This window comes from Emydura macquarii, unplaced genomic scaffold (genome assembly GCF_026122565.2).
Source record: "Emydura macquarii macquarii isolate MOO-44397 ecotype Brisbane River unplaced genomic scaffold, CSIRO-AGI_Emac_v2 contig_1253, whole genome shotgun sequence".
Lineage (NCBI taxonomy): Eukaryota > Metazoa > Chordata > Testudines > Chelidae > Emydura > Emydura macquarii.
Genome location: NW_027131390.1, coordinates 25413044 through 25429775, shown reverse-complemented (window position 1 = coordinate 25429775; position 16732 = coordinate 25413044). Strand labels below are relative to the sequence as shown.

General features: G+C 37.3%; 1 protein-coding gene across 1 annotated transcript in view; it reads right to left on the bottom strand.

Annotated features, from left to right (window-relative positions):
* Window positions 1–15955, bottom strand: part of LOC137153984 (connector enhancer of kinase suppressor of ras 2-like) — a 474493-nt gene extending 458538 nt beyond the window's left edge. Inside the window, exon 1 of the mRNA XM_067549753.1 lies at window positions 15892–15955. Coding sequence (XP_067405854.1) covers window positions 15892–15955 — 64 coding nt within the window. The remainder of the gene's footprint in view (window positions 1–15891) is intronic.
* Between the last annotated feature and the right edge of the window lie 777 nt (window positions 15956–16732).

The following is a 16732-nucleotide window of genomic DNA, read 5'->3' as shown; positions in this document are numbered from 1 at the left end:
GAACAATGGCTACAATGATAACAGCCTTGCAGGAGATGAAAGAAAGGGATGAATATAATCTTGAAATCCTTGGAGTAAGCAGTAGTCAGTGGGCCAGGAGCTGATAAAAAGATATTCGTAAATGAAAATAAAGTCATAATATATTTGAGAGGGCAAGACAGTTACCACTGAGAGGGAGTAGCATTAATTATGATTTCCAGAGCAGCACTTAGACTGAGAGTCAATTAACAGACAACTGCTCCAAGCTAGGTTTCAAACATAATACATGAAAATGACAATTATACAGTGTTATGCACCAACAGACAACTCTGGTGATGAGATCAAAGATCAATTCTACAATTGCCTACAAACTCTGGTTGACAATCTTCCCTAATACAACATTTTCTAAGTAATGGGGGATTCCTGGCCAAGGTTGGGGATGGCAACCATGGAATGGAGAAATGGGCAGACATGGCATTGTTTCCCAAAATCAGAACAGTGAAAGACTGGAGATTCATCATGATTCACTGGAATATCTTGAAGTATTATAGTATTCCAGTAAAAATAATTATCATCACCCAGGCTTTATATTAAGGTGCAGCTTGCATAATTAAAGTAAACACAGACTAGAATGAATGGTTTAATATAAAACTGATGTCAAACAAGGATGCATTCCCTCACCTCTCTTGTTGGGCATTGACATTTACTTCATTATGAGAACAAGTGTAGATGAATACAACACAAGCATCACATAGCTTATAAGTATACTAGAAGATTTAGATTTTGCTGGTGACATAAGTCTTCAAAGTGACAACTGAAACAACACACAAGCAAAGACTGAAAGACTGTTTAGCATTGCACAAAATACAGGCTTTGTAAGTAGTTATGAAAAAAAAGCAATCTAATGAGGACTCCAGCAACTCGTAACTCAAGCTTCAGGTTAAAAGGCAAAGAAATACAAGAGGTGAGTCAATTCACATACTCTGGCAGTAACATGCACACCAGTGGGGATATCCAGAAGGAAATAATGTTAAAAATTGGCAAAGTTGTAGCTACATCCATCAGCTTAAACAAAATTTGGTCATCAAAAATCTACAACTTAAAAACTAATCTATGAAACTTCAGCTCAAATATTTTTTCCACCTTAACATAGCTGAAAATCCACCAAAGGTATAGATATGTCTAAATGCTTTCAATAGCAAATGCCTCAAGAAAATACATCTTAAATTGAATGAATATATAAGAAATGCTGAGATTTATCAGAGCTCAACTTCTTATCTCTAAAGTTATCCAGAAAAGAAGATGCAAATATATGGGATACATGTTAAGATTGAAGTCAGAACATTTGCCATGGCAGATGTGCCCCACTGGGCAGCTGGAGTAATACATAAAGTAGCCAACCAAAAGACTCCCTCCACTGAGTAGTACTTAGAGAGGGAAAACTTATGGTACTTAACAAGAGAGGTGATGCAAAGAGCGACCCAGGATAGACAGCAATAGTGGAGCCTGGTTTGTGTCCCAAGCAACATTTGACATCATGAGAAGGATTCACCCTTCTGTCAAACAAATTATTTGAGCAATTTAGTCAGTAGTTAAAGCATTCTGTGTTTGCTGAAAGGTAATAATGATAAGTCGGACATTTACATTGTACTATGAAAAAAACTGATGTTAATGAATGCCCCAAAATAATTTTCTATACTTCATTAAATCAGAAAAGCAAGAGATGGAAAAAATAAATTAGAACATCTAGTCCAATTCCCAGTCCATGCAGGATGGTTTCCTGAAGCATATTTACCAGTGTTTTGTCCAATCAAAGTTCCAAGCGGTGGGGTTTCTACCACTTCCCTTGGAAAACTTATCCACAGCCTGATATATCTCACTGTCAGAAATATTTTCCTGACATTCGGTCAAAATTTTCCCTTTACATTACTCATAAGCATAACCCTATGTATCTTTACCCTCAGTATTTACTCTCTTTAGACATTTGTAGACTAGTGAATGGTAACTCCTTAATCATTGTTCATCCAAACTCTGGATATTTAACTTTTAAATTTTTCCTTATAGGACAGTTCCTCTAGTCCTTGAATACTTATAATTTGCCAATTTCTTTCTAGACCCGTACAGAAAGAAATTATTACATCAAATCATAGGGCAGGGATGTATCTTCACATTAATACCAAAATTTACTTTGACATTTTTGCAGAAATAGTCAACTGCAAACTCATGTCTAATTTGTTGCTCATTGTCACCCTGAGGTCAGCAGACTTTTTTGTTCACACTGAGTATGTATTTTTCAGATTGCAGATTCATATAAATGTAGGGTCAGAAAGGACCTCAGGAAGTATCTAGTCCATCCCCTCACACTGAAGCAGTGTTAAATATAACTAGACTATTCCTGACAGGTGTTTGTCTGACTTATTCTTACAAATCTCCAATTATGAGGATTCCTACCTACCTAGCTTACCTAGGTAACCTGTTTCAGCTTAATTGTGCTTCTAGTTAGAAAGTTTTTCCTAATACTTAACTAAACCTCCCTTACAGCAAACTAAGCCCATTACTTCTTGTCCTACCTCTACTGGACATGGAGAACAATTTATCACTGTCCTCTTTATAAAAGCTTGTTACATATGTGAAGATTGTTATCATGTCCCCCACTCAGTTTTCACTAAACATGGCTAGATCTTTCAACCTTTCATCTTAGATCATATTTTCTTAACCTCTTATCATTTACGTTGCTCTCTTCTGGACTCTCCCCATTTTGTTCACATCTTTCTTAAAGAGCAGTGCTCAAAACCGGACACAGTATTCCACTGCTTTTTTATTAATGAGAATGTAATTTTGTTATTTCCTGTTAAAGTTTCTAATTTCTCCTGGTCCTTTTGTATTATTGTAGTTGGTGAACTTTTAATGTCTTCCCATTGCTTCTTACTCACTAGAATTCTTCACTTCCCCAAAATTGCTTTCTTGAAATATAACACCTCTGAATTCATGTAGTTAGTGAACCCATTCCTTAGTATGCAGAATTCAAGGAGTTCATGGTTCCAAGCTTCTATTATTTTCACTTTCTCTATTAGTTCTCTTTATCAGTGAGTAGAAAATCCAAGATGGCTTCTGCTCTACTTGGATTGTACGTGTTTTTTCTTAGTCATAAAGTTGTCTTGTGAATAATTAAGGAGTTTTTCAATGTAGCCCACTGAAATCTGAACAGTTAAAATTCCCCCACCGTGGCCTATGATTTAGGGTACTCCTAAGATTAGCTCAGGGATGTTCAGTTCCCACTCTCCTATGTTAAGTTGTCCATAGAAAATGCCCATATTTGTTTTTCCTGTTCTGTATTCTATTGGGCCACATACCAATTGCCACACCTTCCTGCCCACTCCAAGGGGTGCACAAGTAGACACCATGGGTGAAACCCTACCCTCGATGGAGTTAATGGCAAAACTCCCAATGTTTTCAATGGCACCAAATTTTCACGCCATGGAGCAGAAGTTAGAAACATCCTTAATATCCACAGGGATTTGTAGGACAGTCAGTGGGGATGATGGTACCTACATCACAAAGTTGGCAAAGCTTCATACTGGGGGCCATAGGAATCCAGAGGCAGGTGGTGGTTTCAGCCCACCCTAATGAATTTTGATGCTATAGAAATAGCAGCCCAGATGCAAATTTATTTGTACAAAAATAATTTTCATTTAATCAGTCATTTGTGAAATACAGAACTGTCAATGGTTTGCCAAGCACCAGAGCAAAACTTGCTGATAACGTCATTTAAAATGAATGAGTTTTTGCAGGCTGCTAATGCTTAATATGGATGTCTTTTGGGGGGTTATTTTGTTTTTTGTGTTTTTAAACAAAATGTTTTGTCACAGCTGAGATATTTGCATCTGAAAGACAGATAGCAGGGCACAGCAGCTGAGCTTTGTGTTATATAGATTGTATCAAATGAATTTCATACTCAAGTGAATGTGAAGTTTGTGGTGATAATTGTCATGCAAGACGAGCCTGGTTGGAAGACTAGAGAGAGAGAAAAGGATCTTGTTACAACTACTTTACTTCTTTCCTTCTTTTCTGCTGGAGCTCACTGAATTTGCTTGCTCACCTTTCCTCATTCCTTACCTCTCTCTAGTCCTTTTGGTGTTACCAGAGTGCTGCATATCTGCAAACCATTAGAGCATGTCACTCACCTGGAAACACAGGCCAGAGCATTAAACAAAGAAAGGATTAGTCTCTGAATTCATGCTTAATTCCCATCTGATCATGAAATAAGCAAGGACAAGAAATAGACTGGCAGAGAATAGTCTGAATAAGCAACAGAAAACAAGAGAAGCTGTGATATGGAGCTATGGAGAGGGTAATGAAGTAGAGGAGATATGTGGGACACTCCTACTTCAAGTGGTAATTTTGGCAGGTCTGGTATAATGTTGGAGGATGCAGGCTGATGGTCACTATGGCCCATTGGAAGTCACATTTTTAACCCAGATGGAAAATGGTTTTCTGTATAAACTAAAAAGAGACTGGGACAAATTCATCGCTAGTGTAACTGCAGTGATTTCAATGGAGTTACAGGGAAAATAGATTCTGCCCATGATTTGTAAGTAGGAAAAAAGTTAAAGCTTTTTTAGTTTTTCAAATATAGAGAAATCCAAAATGGAGGCTATCCTTTTTTCTCCATATTACTAGCTTCTCTATAATGGACATATACTGCTTATTTTTTGTCTGAGCAAAGACTGCTTTATAGTAGAACATCCTTATATTTTTTAGATTATGACTACCCAATGAGCCATAATGGTTCCATAACCAGTCTGTTAGAATTTTGAGTTGGTTAGCTGCCTTAACAGCTGTTCAGGGTGACTGCTTTTCTACTTTCAGACTCAGAAAAATTGGATATTATATCTCTGCCCAAAGTTGTTCACACATTTTATTTATTACAGTGAAATGCATAATATAAAGATGGTATTTATAACTTATTGCAATAGAGTTGAAAGTCTGAATGCCATACCTTCATATGAAACACAGCTTTATAATGAAGATCCTTCTGGAAAAACAAAGGCAGAGATGTGGGGAAATAATGGTCTAGAATCAATTTAGTCCTTCCTCTCTACCCACAGCCTGGGTGGTTAACTGCCTACCTATGTAGCCCCTAGCCAGCCACTATAAGTCTGGGTAGTGGTAACCACTGTTCTGACTGAGGAACAGAAGATACTTTTTGTTCCTTTAGAGGATTACACTGCTAATCCTCAGTGTAATAATGTGTAATAATATCCAATGGAGCTATCCTTCTTATTATCAGGGTTATTTCACCACCTTTAAGACATGAGATAATGGATTAGCTTTACGGTGGATGCTGTGGAGTGGTGCACATGGAAGAAATTGCCCGAATTTGCATTTGAGGGATTGGATTATACCATGAAAGAGAGGGCAAACCTTTGTTCATCATATCTGAGAGAAAAAGGAATGTGGTGGAACTGCATCTGTGGTCATAGCTTGAGGATCCTTGGTGGTCCTTTCAAGGATGATGCATAGTCCAAGTAATCAGAGATCTGTTGAAATGGTCAACTGCCATGTCATACCAGAACTGCTAGTAAGCAGCAATGGACCTCAGTTTTGCCTCTTACTATTATGAGGCTGAATGGCGTGTGTCACACCCAACCAGCACATTACTGTTCAGAAAACAGAAAGCTTTGTTCAAACAATGAACCTAGCTTAGAGTTCTTCACCAGGAAGTTAATGTGTACATAATTTGCACTTACTGCAGTGAGGAAGGCCATATAAGAACCTAGATAGATAGTTATCATATCAAAAGAAAACTTCTGCCCCTACAAAGGAGTCTTTAACATTTCTAATCGTCAGATGATACTCATGTATCTGTTTTTGATACGGTACTTAAACTATAGAGTATGACACAGGTGTCACAACAACAAGCAGATATACAATGGTACAAGAAGGGCAAGGAGATGTTGATGGGCTTGTAGAAGCATCTATGAGACCTTCATAAGGACAATAAACTAAAAATTCAAGAGTTTAAAAGCCAGAACTTGTGGATGATTCAAAATCCAGAGGGCCAGTACACTGCTGCCCTGTGAAATTCATAAGCACCACACTTGAAGGTAAGTGCTCCTTTTTATGTTTTTGCATATCTTAAATAAAAAAATAACAAGTCAAGAGGAAGGCAAAGCCAATCAGAACTATCTCCAGGCATGAATCCTGAGCTGGTTTCACCTTTGAATGACCAGAATCTCCTCCTTTCCCAGCATAACATCCCCATGATTCCCCAAATATATAAGCAATTAGCCAGTCCCCAGATGACATTAAGAGTGAAAGAGGCAAACCTCTCCACAGTACACACAAGACCAGAGTAAAGTTTATTCTGTCTATGAGTCTGAATCTATTCTGTAAAGTCACTGTACAATGAGTTTTCATTTAAATAAACCATTCAGAAAATAGCTAGAAAGTGCCATACCTCGTTTATAACTCATATTTATTGGAAAGCAATTGGTTGAGAATTTGAATAGAAAACAATATCAATCGTATTGGCAGTAAACTCTTCTGAATGCATCAGTCTGAACAATACTCTGTATACCTGAAAACACTGTGAGGGTCCACTCCCGAGCAGGGCCAGATTTCCAATTAGTCATGATAGGCAGATGCCTAGGGGCCCTTGTGTTCTAGGAGCGCCTAAACAATGGCAGATTACCACACAGCTTAATAGGACCCGTGTCAGGGGCCCTGGCCAATTTAAGGGCCTCTCACAAGTGCCAGAACTCTGGCCCCACCCCCTGCTCCTCGTCCTCTTTCCTGGGGTCCTGCTGCCCTGCTCCCCCTCTTCCCCTTGAGGCCCCGCCCCTTGCCAGGCCAGAAGCCAGAGCCCAGGGCTGAGCATATTCTCCTTACATGTAGCTGGCTGAGTTGGTTGTCCCAGCTCCTCTCCCCCCCATCACTCCCTGCTCAGAGCTGGCCCAACCTGCCCCTCTCTCCCCCCATGCCCACCCTCCCACATGCATAAAACACAAAGGTCAACTGCAGGCAGCAGGAATGCTGAAGATGCTGTGCCTAAGGGCACGTAAGATATAAACCTGGCCCTGCTCCCAAGGGTGAATGGAGACAGCCCCTCCATGAGATCTGAGTTAGGCAGAATTGCCTCATACTGCTCTATTTAGTCATAGCTTTTCTGGCATGCGCATTGGTACAAATGCCACTCAGAATAGCATTCTCCTGTAGAGAAACATGTTTCTAATACTGACTTCCAATCCAAGTAACCAGAAATACTGTACTATAAAACTATAAAAGCACCCACTTTCTCTTCCACCTCCTCCTCTGAGAATCAGACTGTTATAAACCTATTCTAAAAATAAGTGTCAGGTGTTACATGTAGATTCTGGATGCTACTGTAGCTGTGCCAATCTCATTCCTGCCAAAACATTCTCCCACCCGGTTGTAAAGCAGGAACAGAATCTGTTAGTGACTCAGAGTCATGGGTTAGAGGGAGAAGATAGTGTCTTCAACACTATGCCTATGAAAAAGCATTAGTGTGATACTTTCACTTTCTGCCACTCTATATGCCAGATAGCGGTATATGCTACTGTGGATCCCACTTTAGTTCCTTGAGTATGAGCTACCTTATTTAGTGTCATTTGCAAGGTCCAAGTTTGAATTCTGAACCCAATTTCTCCATTTAAAGTAATAATGCAACAACAGGGAGGGGTTCAGAGGAGTGACCTTTTAGGACTCTTCTGTACTATCCAAAGTGACCAAAATTGTAAGGAAGGAGATGTGCCATCTCTAACATGAGTCATGTGCTAGGTAAGATTACAGAGGAAAAAACAAGTTCTTCTCAAGATGCATGCTAATCATGGATCTGGCTGCCTATTCAGATGTCTGTTCAGAGTCCAGACAATGGACCGGTATTTTTATAGATAATAACTTACTAAAAGTGAGTAATATTTGGCAATTGTAAATAGAGGCATATTCCTTCAACTCATACTCCTCTCTGCAAACAGTTGCATTTTACTGTAAATAATTTGAATTTATTTTTTACAAAATGAGGAAATTTGAGAATTTAGCAGTAAATCTGCCAGTATTATTTAGGGAGCATTTAATTTGCCAGTGCTACATTTCTTTATGCAGCTAGTGTAAATTTACAATCTGTCTTGGGAAGATACACAGACCAGTTTCTATTTGCCATTTGGAAGGTCCTAGAAAAAAATGGTAGTGGTGATATAGGTGCAGAAGTATCTCAACAACATGGAAAATTACTCTGACTTTAAAGATGGATACAGCACTGAGAACTCCACAGTCAGTCTTGAATTATCTGTTTGTCACGACTCAGAAGGAAGAATAATGCATAATGTGGCTGTGTGTTCTTGGGAAGGTGGAAAGAGGAGGAGGGTATTCAGCCGACCAGCTGTTTTGCTGTCTCACTGACTGCCTGTTGTTATATAGACTTGAATTCAAAGTGAAGCTTTTAATATTTAAAGCCTTGAATGTACTGGGTCTTAATTATCTTGTCGGTCTTCTGACACGCTCTGTACCATCTTGCCCTCTTAGATTAAAAGGAACAGGGCTTATGGTTGCAGGGTTAGTAGGAGTAAAGTGGGTACATTTTTGTTTCTGTTGCTCAGTGTCTGCAGAGAATGCCCTGCCTTCTTCATCTCAGAAAGGCTGTCCTTTTAGCTTCTTATAACAAGACATTAAGACTTTATTTCTTAAGGCATTTAGCACAGTATATTGATTTTGCTTTTGAATATTTTATCTGATTTTGCTAGGTTTTAACTGGAGTTTTAAGTATTCTCAATGCTATGTGTGGTATCTATCCATGTATGGTACCATTGATAGATAAGCAACATGAGCATCTATTTTATTAGTGCTCTAATTTTTATTTAATATGGAATACTATCATTTCAACCTCCTTAGACAGAGTAACCCATTACAAAACCATTACATATCTCTCTGATGTTTTGGCCAATGACTTTTAGACACACTAATAAACAAGGATTAAACAGAAAAATTTTAGAAGAGGGAGAATTAAAAAACATTGATGTCCCAAACAATTTTATCCATCTTAGAAGGACAATTCACTTACTTGCGCACCAAAAATTCTCAGGGGAAAACATTTCAAAACCTCTTTTCCCAAGGAGCTGTGGGCTGAGGTCCTGAATGTCCAGATTATAGTCTTAATTTTTTATACATCTAGACTTTTTCATATTTTCTCCTCCACGGGCTGTTCCTCCTATCATCCAGCTATTTCAAACTGGGTGCTTTGCCACATTTTCTGAAATGTGACCTCAATGTGGACTGCCAATGCATTTGGGAATGTCCTCTCATACTCGTATTCTAGAAGGAAAGATCATGAAATCTTGAGCAAAAAACTAGATCTACAATCTGGTTTGGGCCTTGCTTTGTATGTACTATTGATGAAGTACATACATGTGCAGAGGGCCAGCACAAGGCCTAGTTTGAGGGTGTAAGTGGTGCATGGTCTTGGTGCAGGCCCTCTGCCCAAGAGTGAATTTCACCTTAAATCCCATCTCCTTGTCACAATATAAAGTTCATAATCCTTTTTCCTTGATTGGTGAAAATTTAGTTCTCACCACCCTTGCCCATAGTCCCTACCATGCTCTATTATAATCTTGGGCTTGACCCTCAGACTCCTGCATCCCCTTTTTACTTTCTACTATTCAATCCCCTAGTTCTGTCAACAGGAGGGTGGAGGGATTGCACTGGAGGATAAACCTAGTGCTCAAATCAAAGTAGATATTGCTTTTTTTAAAATTATTTTACCAGATTCTCAGACAACTGTCAAAAACAGCTGTAGGTGTGTTGTAGGAAATAATCCTGCACTGGTAGCTGTCAAGTTAGATGACCTATTGGATATTTTCCATTTTTATTACTATGATTATAATTCTGTGACAGTATTCTATAACCCAGGGCAGGTAGCCCCAATTCATGCCTCCACTTACTGAATATACAGAACAACAATCTGTATTCTTCTGCTTCTCCCATTCAGTAAACCAGTTCTTAAAAAAAAGAAAGTATTTGTACTTTGGTTCAATTCACTGATAATTCAGAAACCCTAGTTTAATTGTTCTACGAGGATGAGGAGATTTAGAGATGAGATCTGATAACTCATTAGAGCCTTGTATTTTCGGTGATCAACCCTTGCTACAATTTATCTATAACAATCTTTTTTAAAAGTTACTATTGTTTATGATTGGCAAGAAAACATAGGGATCCTTAGCAACATTTAATGGATTAGTTGTTGCAAAAGGATTATTGCCAGAAAAGCATTAGATGCAGTTTTAAACCACTAAGAAGAGTTGGAGAGGAATTTTGGACAGCTCTGGTTCAACTCAAATCTTTCCAGTGATGAGTCATAAATGGAAAAGGGAAAATAGTGGGACTCTGTTATCCCAAATGTTCTTTGGGAGACATAACAATACATTCATTGTTTGTTTCACTTTTGAAATTGGTGAGCTTGCAAGGGCAATGATGAGACACACTTTAGTTTCTGCTTGAAAATCCAGCACGAAGTCTGTGCTTATGGGCACTCTCTTCTTTTCCAAATCTGCCTACAGAATGAATTGAAAGAATGAGATGAACCCCACATTTTTCTAAATAATATGTGCACCAAGGTTATATACTCAAGTTTCAGATTGTATCTCTTGAAGTAGAGTTCTTGAAATATGGGATTTTGGAAGGAAAGATTAAGTATTATACAGTTCAGTGCATGCAAGGCTTCTTTTGTGGAAGATCATAATATTTAGCAGAATACCCCTAATATGCTATAAGATTTTACATATTGCATTTGGTAAATGTGGGAGACTACTCTTTATGACATGTTGCTTCAAGCAGGTAGTGATTTAATGAAAAGCAAAAAGACTGAAAAGGGGTTTGCCTGAGCCCTGTGTGATGTGAATGTTAACAAGCCCAATCACGTCATCAGCATCCCTGCTCTTCACCCCTCCCTCCTATCCTTCCTCTCTCTTTTATGAGCCAGCTTGAAATCAGGGAATTACATGCTAAGGGAAACCCTTCAGCTAAACATATAATTATTCTGAACAGGATCAATGCAGCACAGTTAATCAGTTTACCAACTGAATTAATTTTTATTTTTTTCATGTCTGCATCTCCTGTGGAGAATGGAGAAATTTAAGATTTAAGGGAAAAAATTGGTTGTATTTGTTAAATGTTTTTTATATTTGAGCATTCATTATGAAAGGAACCTCTACTGAAGGCTGTTTTGGCAGACAAACATTACTTTCAATCAGCAGGATTTTGAATAACTGACTCCATGTGAAGTTATTACTAAAGGTACACTTAAGAAATAGCTGATTTCCTATTTTAATTTCCAGCTGTTTAATAACATACCATTCTTCTCACAGCCCCAACTATTTGTGTTTTGTTTTATGAAAACAAGTGGATTGTTGTGTAGGAGCTTCAATTTACTTATACAATATGCCAATTAAACACAAAGAAACATTTTAAAGAAACTAGTGCAAACTGCTTAATTCAGGAAGCACAGAAAGCCTCAGAGCTGTTATTTTAAAATCTAGGTAATAACACTTTCATATTTTATTTAAAATTTAAAAATTAAGTAACCTGAATGTTGTAGTTGTAAGCGCAGCAGAGATTAAGAAGCACAATTTACAGACACCAAAACTGTTTCCTTTATAGCGTTACTATCAGTCTTTCATTGTGCTATTTACATACATATGAAAATGGGTGACTTTTCCGTTTAGAGTTGCCCTTTTGATAAAATGTGGACTTAACTCCAAAGCTTCATTGGGTTGCATGGTAAATAGAGTTGCGGGGTGTTAATAGGTTAAAATGCATTAGAAGCCTCCACCAGGTATGGCATTACAGGAGTAAACATTAAGGTACACTTTGCCACCAAGTACTTATTTTAATATGCTCAGTGTTCACATGGCTATCACTAAACAGAAGAAAACACATGAGAACAATTATGAAAACATGTTTTTTACATATTTTACATTCTACAATGCTTGTGGAAAATATTTTACCCCAACATTGCAAACATGGAATTTAAACAAAATGACGTAAAAATTACCCTCTTTAATTTATGTTTTCATTCCACAGAGATATATTATATTATTCCAATGAAAGTATTTACCTGTAGTAAGAAAAGGATACACATCAGGATAAATAAAGTATCAATAATTTGTGTGAGAAAAAATAAAGTGAAATACACTTGATATATGGGAAATAAGTGAATCAAGAGTAATACCAAAAAACTCACTACAAATACCAAAAAATATTATTTTTCAAAGTCCCACACACCAATCCTTCTTGAAAACACCTCTTTTTTTAAAAAGCCACTACTTCTACAATCTATTTGTTAATCTTCACAGAATATTTGTTGTGTATCCTAAAGACAAATTCAATAATACAAAGCTATCGAGAGTCCTCATTGCCAGATCCTGAACAAGCTTCAAAAATCAATTTTTCAAGTCTTTCACAGCCTTCCCTGGGTGTCCAGACCGTCTGTTATTGAATCTGTTCCTAAGGAAGAATCCATATATAAATATAAGATACCCCCTCATTATAATGCTGTTCCTCAGATGCCATTAATATATACATTGTGGCAAATAATGCTTCTTAAAGGGAAAGAAAAGAAGGCTTGCCCTTTTTGGTTGGAATTCGGGATATGGCTACCTCTTTACAGTGAGATGCACTGTACAGGTATTCAAGTGTCTTAAACTATTAACATCAATTTGTGGCTTCCTCCCATGATCTCTTACATTACTCTGATGTTCCTGATATTCTGCACAAACTAGTTTGCAAAATAAAGTATTAGCTGATTTTTTAAAAAAAGTTTCAGTAACTGCAATAAAAGTTATAAAAGATTCAAATTTTTTAAAAAAGGCTTCTTACTGTGGTCACCTTACTGTGAAATGTGTTGTGACTAACAACCTTTAATATTTAACATTGTTGTGTGCAGTGTTGTTGTAGCCATGTTGGTCTCAGGATATTAGAAACAGATAAGGTGGGTGAGGTGATATCTTCTATTGTACCAACTTCTGTTGGTGAGAGAGACAAGCTTTTGAGGTTACACAGACCCCAGACCTGAAGAAAAGCTCTGTGTAAGCTCAAAAGCTTGTGTTTCTCACCAACAGAAATTGGTCCAATAAAAACTATTGCCTCACCCACCTTGTTTCTTTAATATTTAAGTTAATTGAGAATGTATTTTAAAAGACAAATGGTGTACATTTTTACAGGGGCTGATTACAACTGCAGCCTTTTAACATAGAGTTCAGTAATGTGTTGCTTTCAGTAGTTGAAGTTAAGTATCACCTTCAGAACACTGATTTTACTGCAAATGTCCCAGAGATGTGATTTTATAACAAGAATAGTTATGATGTAGTTTAATAGAATTGGGAGGCAGGCTGCATTGCCTTTTGTCCAAGAGATGTACAATATAAGTTTGGGGTACTAGTAATAGTTAAATTCCACATCTAGGTCCTAGTTACAAATACTAACTTCTGATCCTTTTAAAATAAATATATTTAAGCAAGAGGTGCAGAATATGTCAAAATATAATTAGCTTGGTTGTCTTGTCAGGTTTTGTCATGTGAGTATTTTCAGGGGTAAATCCTTCAGTGTGGGTGATTCAGATAGATAAGTTACATATCACTTGAACGCCACTAGCAGTCTGCAGCTTCATCCTGACTAATGTATTAAAATCTATTTAGCAGAATAACTATGCCTAGAGAAACTGCTACACAACATGCAAAATAAGCTATAGTACAACAGTGACAATGATGAACTCAATTGTAGTAAAGTTAGGGATTTCCAGCACATTTTGGACTAATAGTTACCATACTACATCGTCAACTATTAGATTGTGTTTGTTAGAAGCTTTTTCTTTGACTACACAGGGTGTATACTAATATCTGAAGCACAAATTTATACAGGGCAAATATTAAGGTGAAATATGATAGTTTAATATTTGTTTGGTAATATATGCACAGCTTGCATTGTCTTCAGGCATGCAGCACTCAAATTACTAAAGAAAATGCACCAATTCTACACACATTTCAGTCATCAGTGCACTATTCTTATTTATATTTGAACTCGCAAAACCTGGCAAATGTTACATGAGGATACTCTTGTGTTTCTTACATGATCTGTGATGTGCTGTCTCTATATAAAAATACTGGCAGACATAGCATGTTTTAAAATAATATAGGCAATGTCCCCCATCAAACGGGTGATTTAATATTGGGGGAATATATGGTGAACATCTGAATGGCACATTCAAAAAATCTCCTGTTTGCATGCACTAAAACTACTTGCTCATTGTAGAAAAGTTGCTGATGCTGCTATCATAGACTGTTGTCCAAGATGTAATTAAATTATATCAAAAGAATGAAGAGATGTCAGGGAATATTCCGAAATGCAGCAACAAGTATTATTTAAATATTACCAGTTGCATTACCTTACAGTCTTACTCATAATTTTAGGTATCATAACAGTCTCTGTCCCTTTTTAACCCTTTAAATACTGACAAAGGTATATATTATAATCAAATGCTCATCAGCACCAGCGTATGATTTCAATTAATGTAACTGGGCATGGCTATCAATCATATATCCAGTGATTTCAAGATCCATCCTTGGCCTGCTTAGGATAAATTAGCTTATCAACTAGCCTGAGCTGAAGACACTTGAGAAACAAACTACATGCATTCCCACAAAAGCCATCTGCCTTATGATACTGTATGGTTGTAGTGAGAGTGTTTACATTTGTAAGATTAGTGAGAAGAGCACTTAGCCCAGTTTCAACTGTGTGAAGATATATTTCAGCATCATTAAATGAAAGCCAGTCATAGATTCATTATGAATGTGAAGTCTTTAAAGAAAAATTACAACCATCCAGTTTAACCCTATAGTATATTTAAAATCCCACTATAGACAACATATATCCTCAGATGTGTTATCCATAAAAAATTGCACCTATTTCCTTTACATAATGGGAAAGCCTTTTACAGCAGAAATTAGTTGGTCTCTAAGACCAACAACTCATTAGAAATTGTATAACTATGGTAATGTGTGTGCTATATAAAAACACGTTTTCCTATTGAGGAGAAATTTTAAACACTTATCATCATGCACAATTCTTCATCCTTCCATCCAAATCAATCTGTTTGCAACACAGCAGAGCATCACAAAAGAAAATATTTGACAGTTTATTTCTGTGTTTATGAAACTATAAATGTTCAGGGAAATCATAATCCCTGTCAAGTTATCCAGAAGAGTTTCCCCAGGAAAGCTGTGCACAGACAAGCAGCCCTTCTCATTTCCTCTTGCACTCTCCGTATATGGCAAAGACTGCACTGTCCACGGTACTAGTGATTGTCAGAGAAGCTATGCATTATACAAAAACGTAGAGATACTAACAAGAGAAGCTGGGAAGCCTGCACAAATCAGGACATAATAAAAGAATAAGAATTCCATAGTCCAGTCACCGGCACCTTGCCTTCTCTGTGTATTACCCTAAAACTACACACGAGTGCTGCATACATGCACAACCACTGCATGAAGTCACCTGATATGAGCAAAACAGAGCTAATCAGGCAAATTTAAAGACAACCAAATATAATATCATTATACTGCAATACATAATGGAGTCTTAAGGCATAAACACTTTATAGTTATGCCTGCATTTATCCACAAATGCATTAGATCACTACTCAGTTCTCAGTAAAGATTCCAACAGCATGTTTCGCAGCTCATAGCAGGCTCTCTGTTCAGTCATTCCTCTGAGAACTATTGTATGAAACAGCATATGGATTTTTAGAACAGAACTAACTCTTGACAAAATAAAAAAAAAAAGAAGCAGAAATGGAAATTTTATAGAGCCAAAGGACAGATAATACATGCTAATAAATGATCATACCTTTCATCCAATCCACTACTTGCTTGGGCGTCCACTTGCTAATAGGTTCCATAACGAGAGCCATCATCAGATCACTTTATCATTCACACCAAAATCAGAAAAAGAATGGGGAAAATCTATCCGAGCATGGCTGGGATGAGAGAGCTGTAGGATTTTACAATGCAGTCCAAAGATGAGATGATGCTTTGTCCCTCCAGGTTTCTCCTGCACTGATTCAGTAATGTATAAAATTACACTGCTTGATCAGCTCTAGCACCTCCCCCACTGCACACAGCCTGCAACACACTGGAGCACACTGACTCAGGAAATGGTGCAGTATGTATATACTTACTTACAAAAAGCCTATACCCAATGATCTATTTATTAGATGGATATAAAATTAGAGTGCTCTGAGAGCATTTCAGGCTCATGTTATTCCAGACTCACAGCTTTATGGAGCTTGATTCCAATCAGCTCTGGGATCTTCATCAGGGGAAATATCACTACTGTAACTTGATAACAGATTGTCTTGGCTTTATTGTAAATATGCTGACTGTCATTCAAATTAAAGAGAAGATAGAAGAACTAACATAATATCACATGGCATCTGGCAAAATGCTGAGCATCTCCATCTTTATAATACAAAATGTTGCTGGAACAGTATATAATCATGTAATTCAGAATGTCAAACACGGTAGAGGGAGTCTTACCAAGATAAAACTCACTATCTACAGAAACATCTTTTTTCTGGCCACATTCAGAGCCAATACCCTTCCCCCTCTGAGTCTCTCCTTTCTGTAGTGAAGGAATGCCAGCCTAACGTGTTGGGGTCCATTCTTTTTTACCATAATTAAAAACAGAC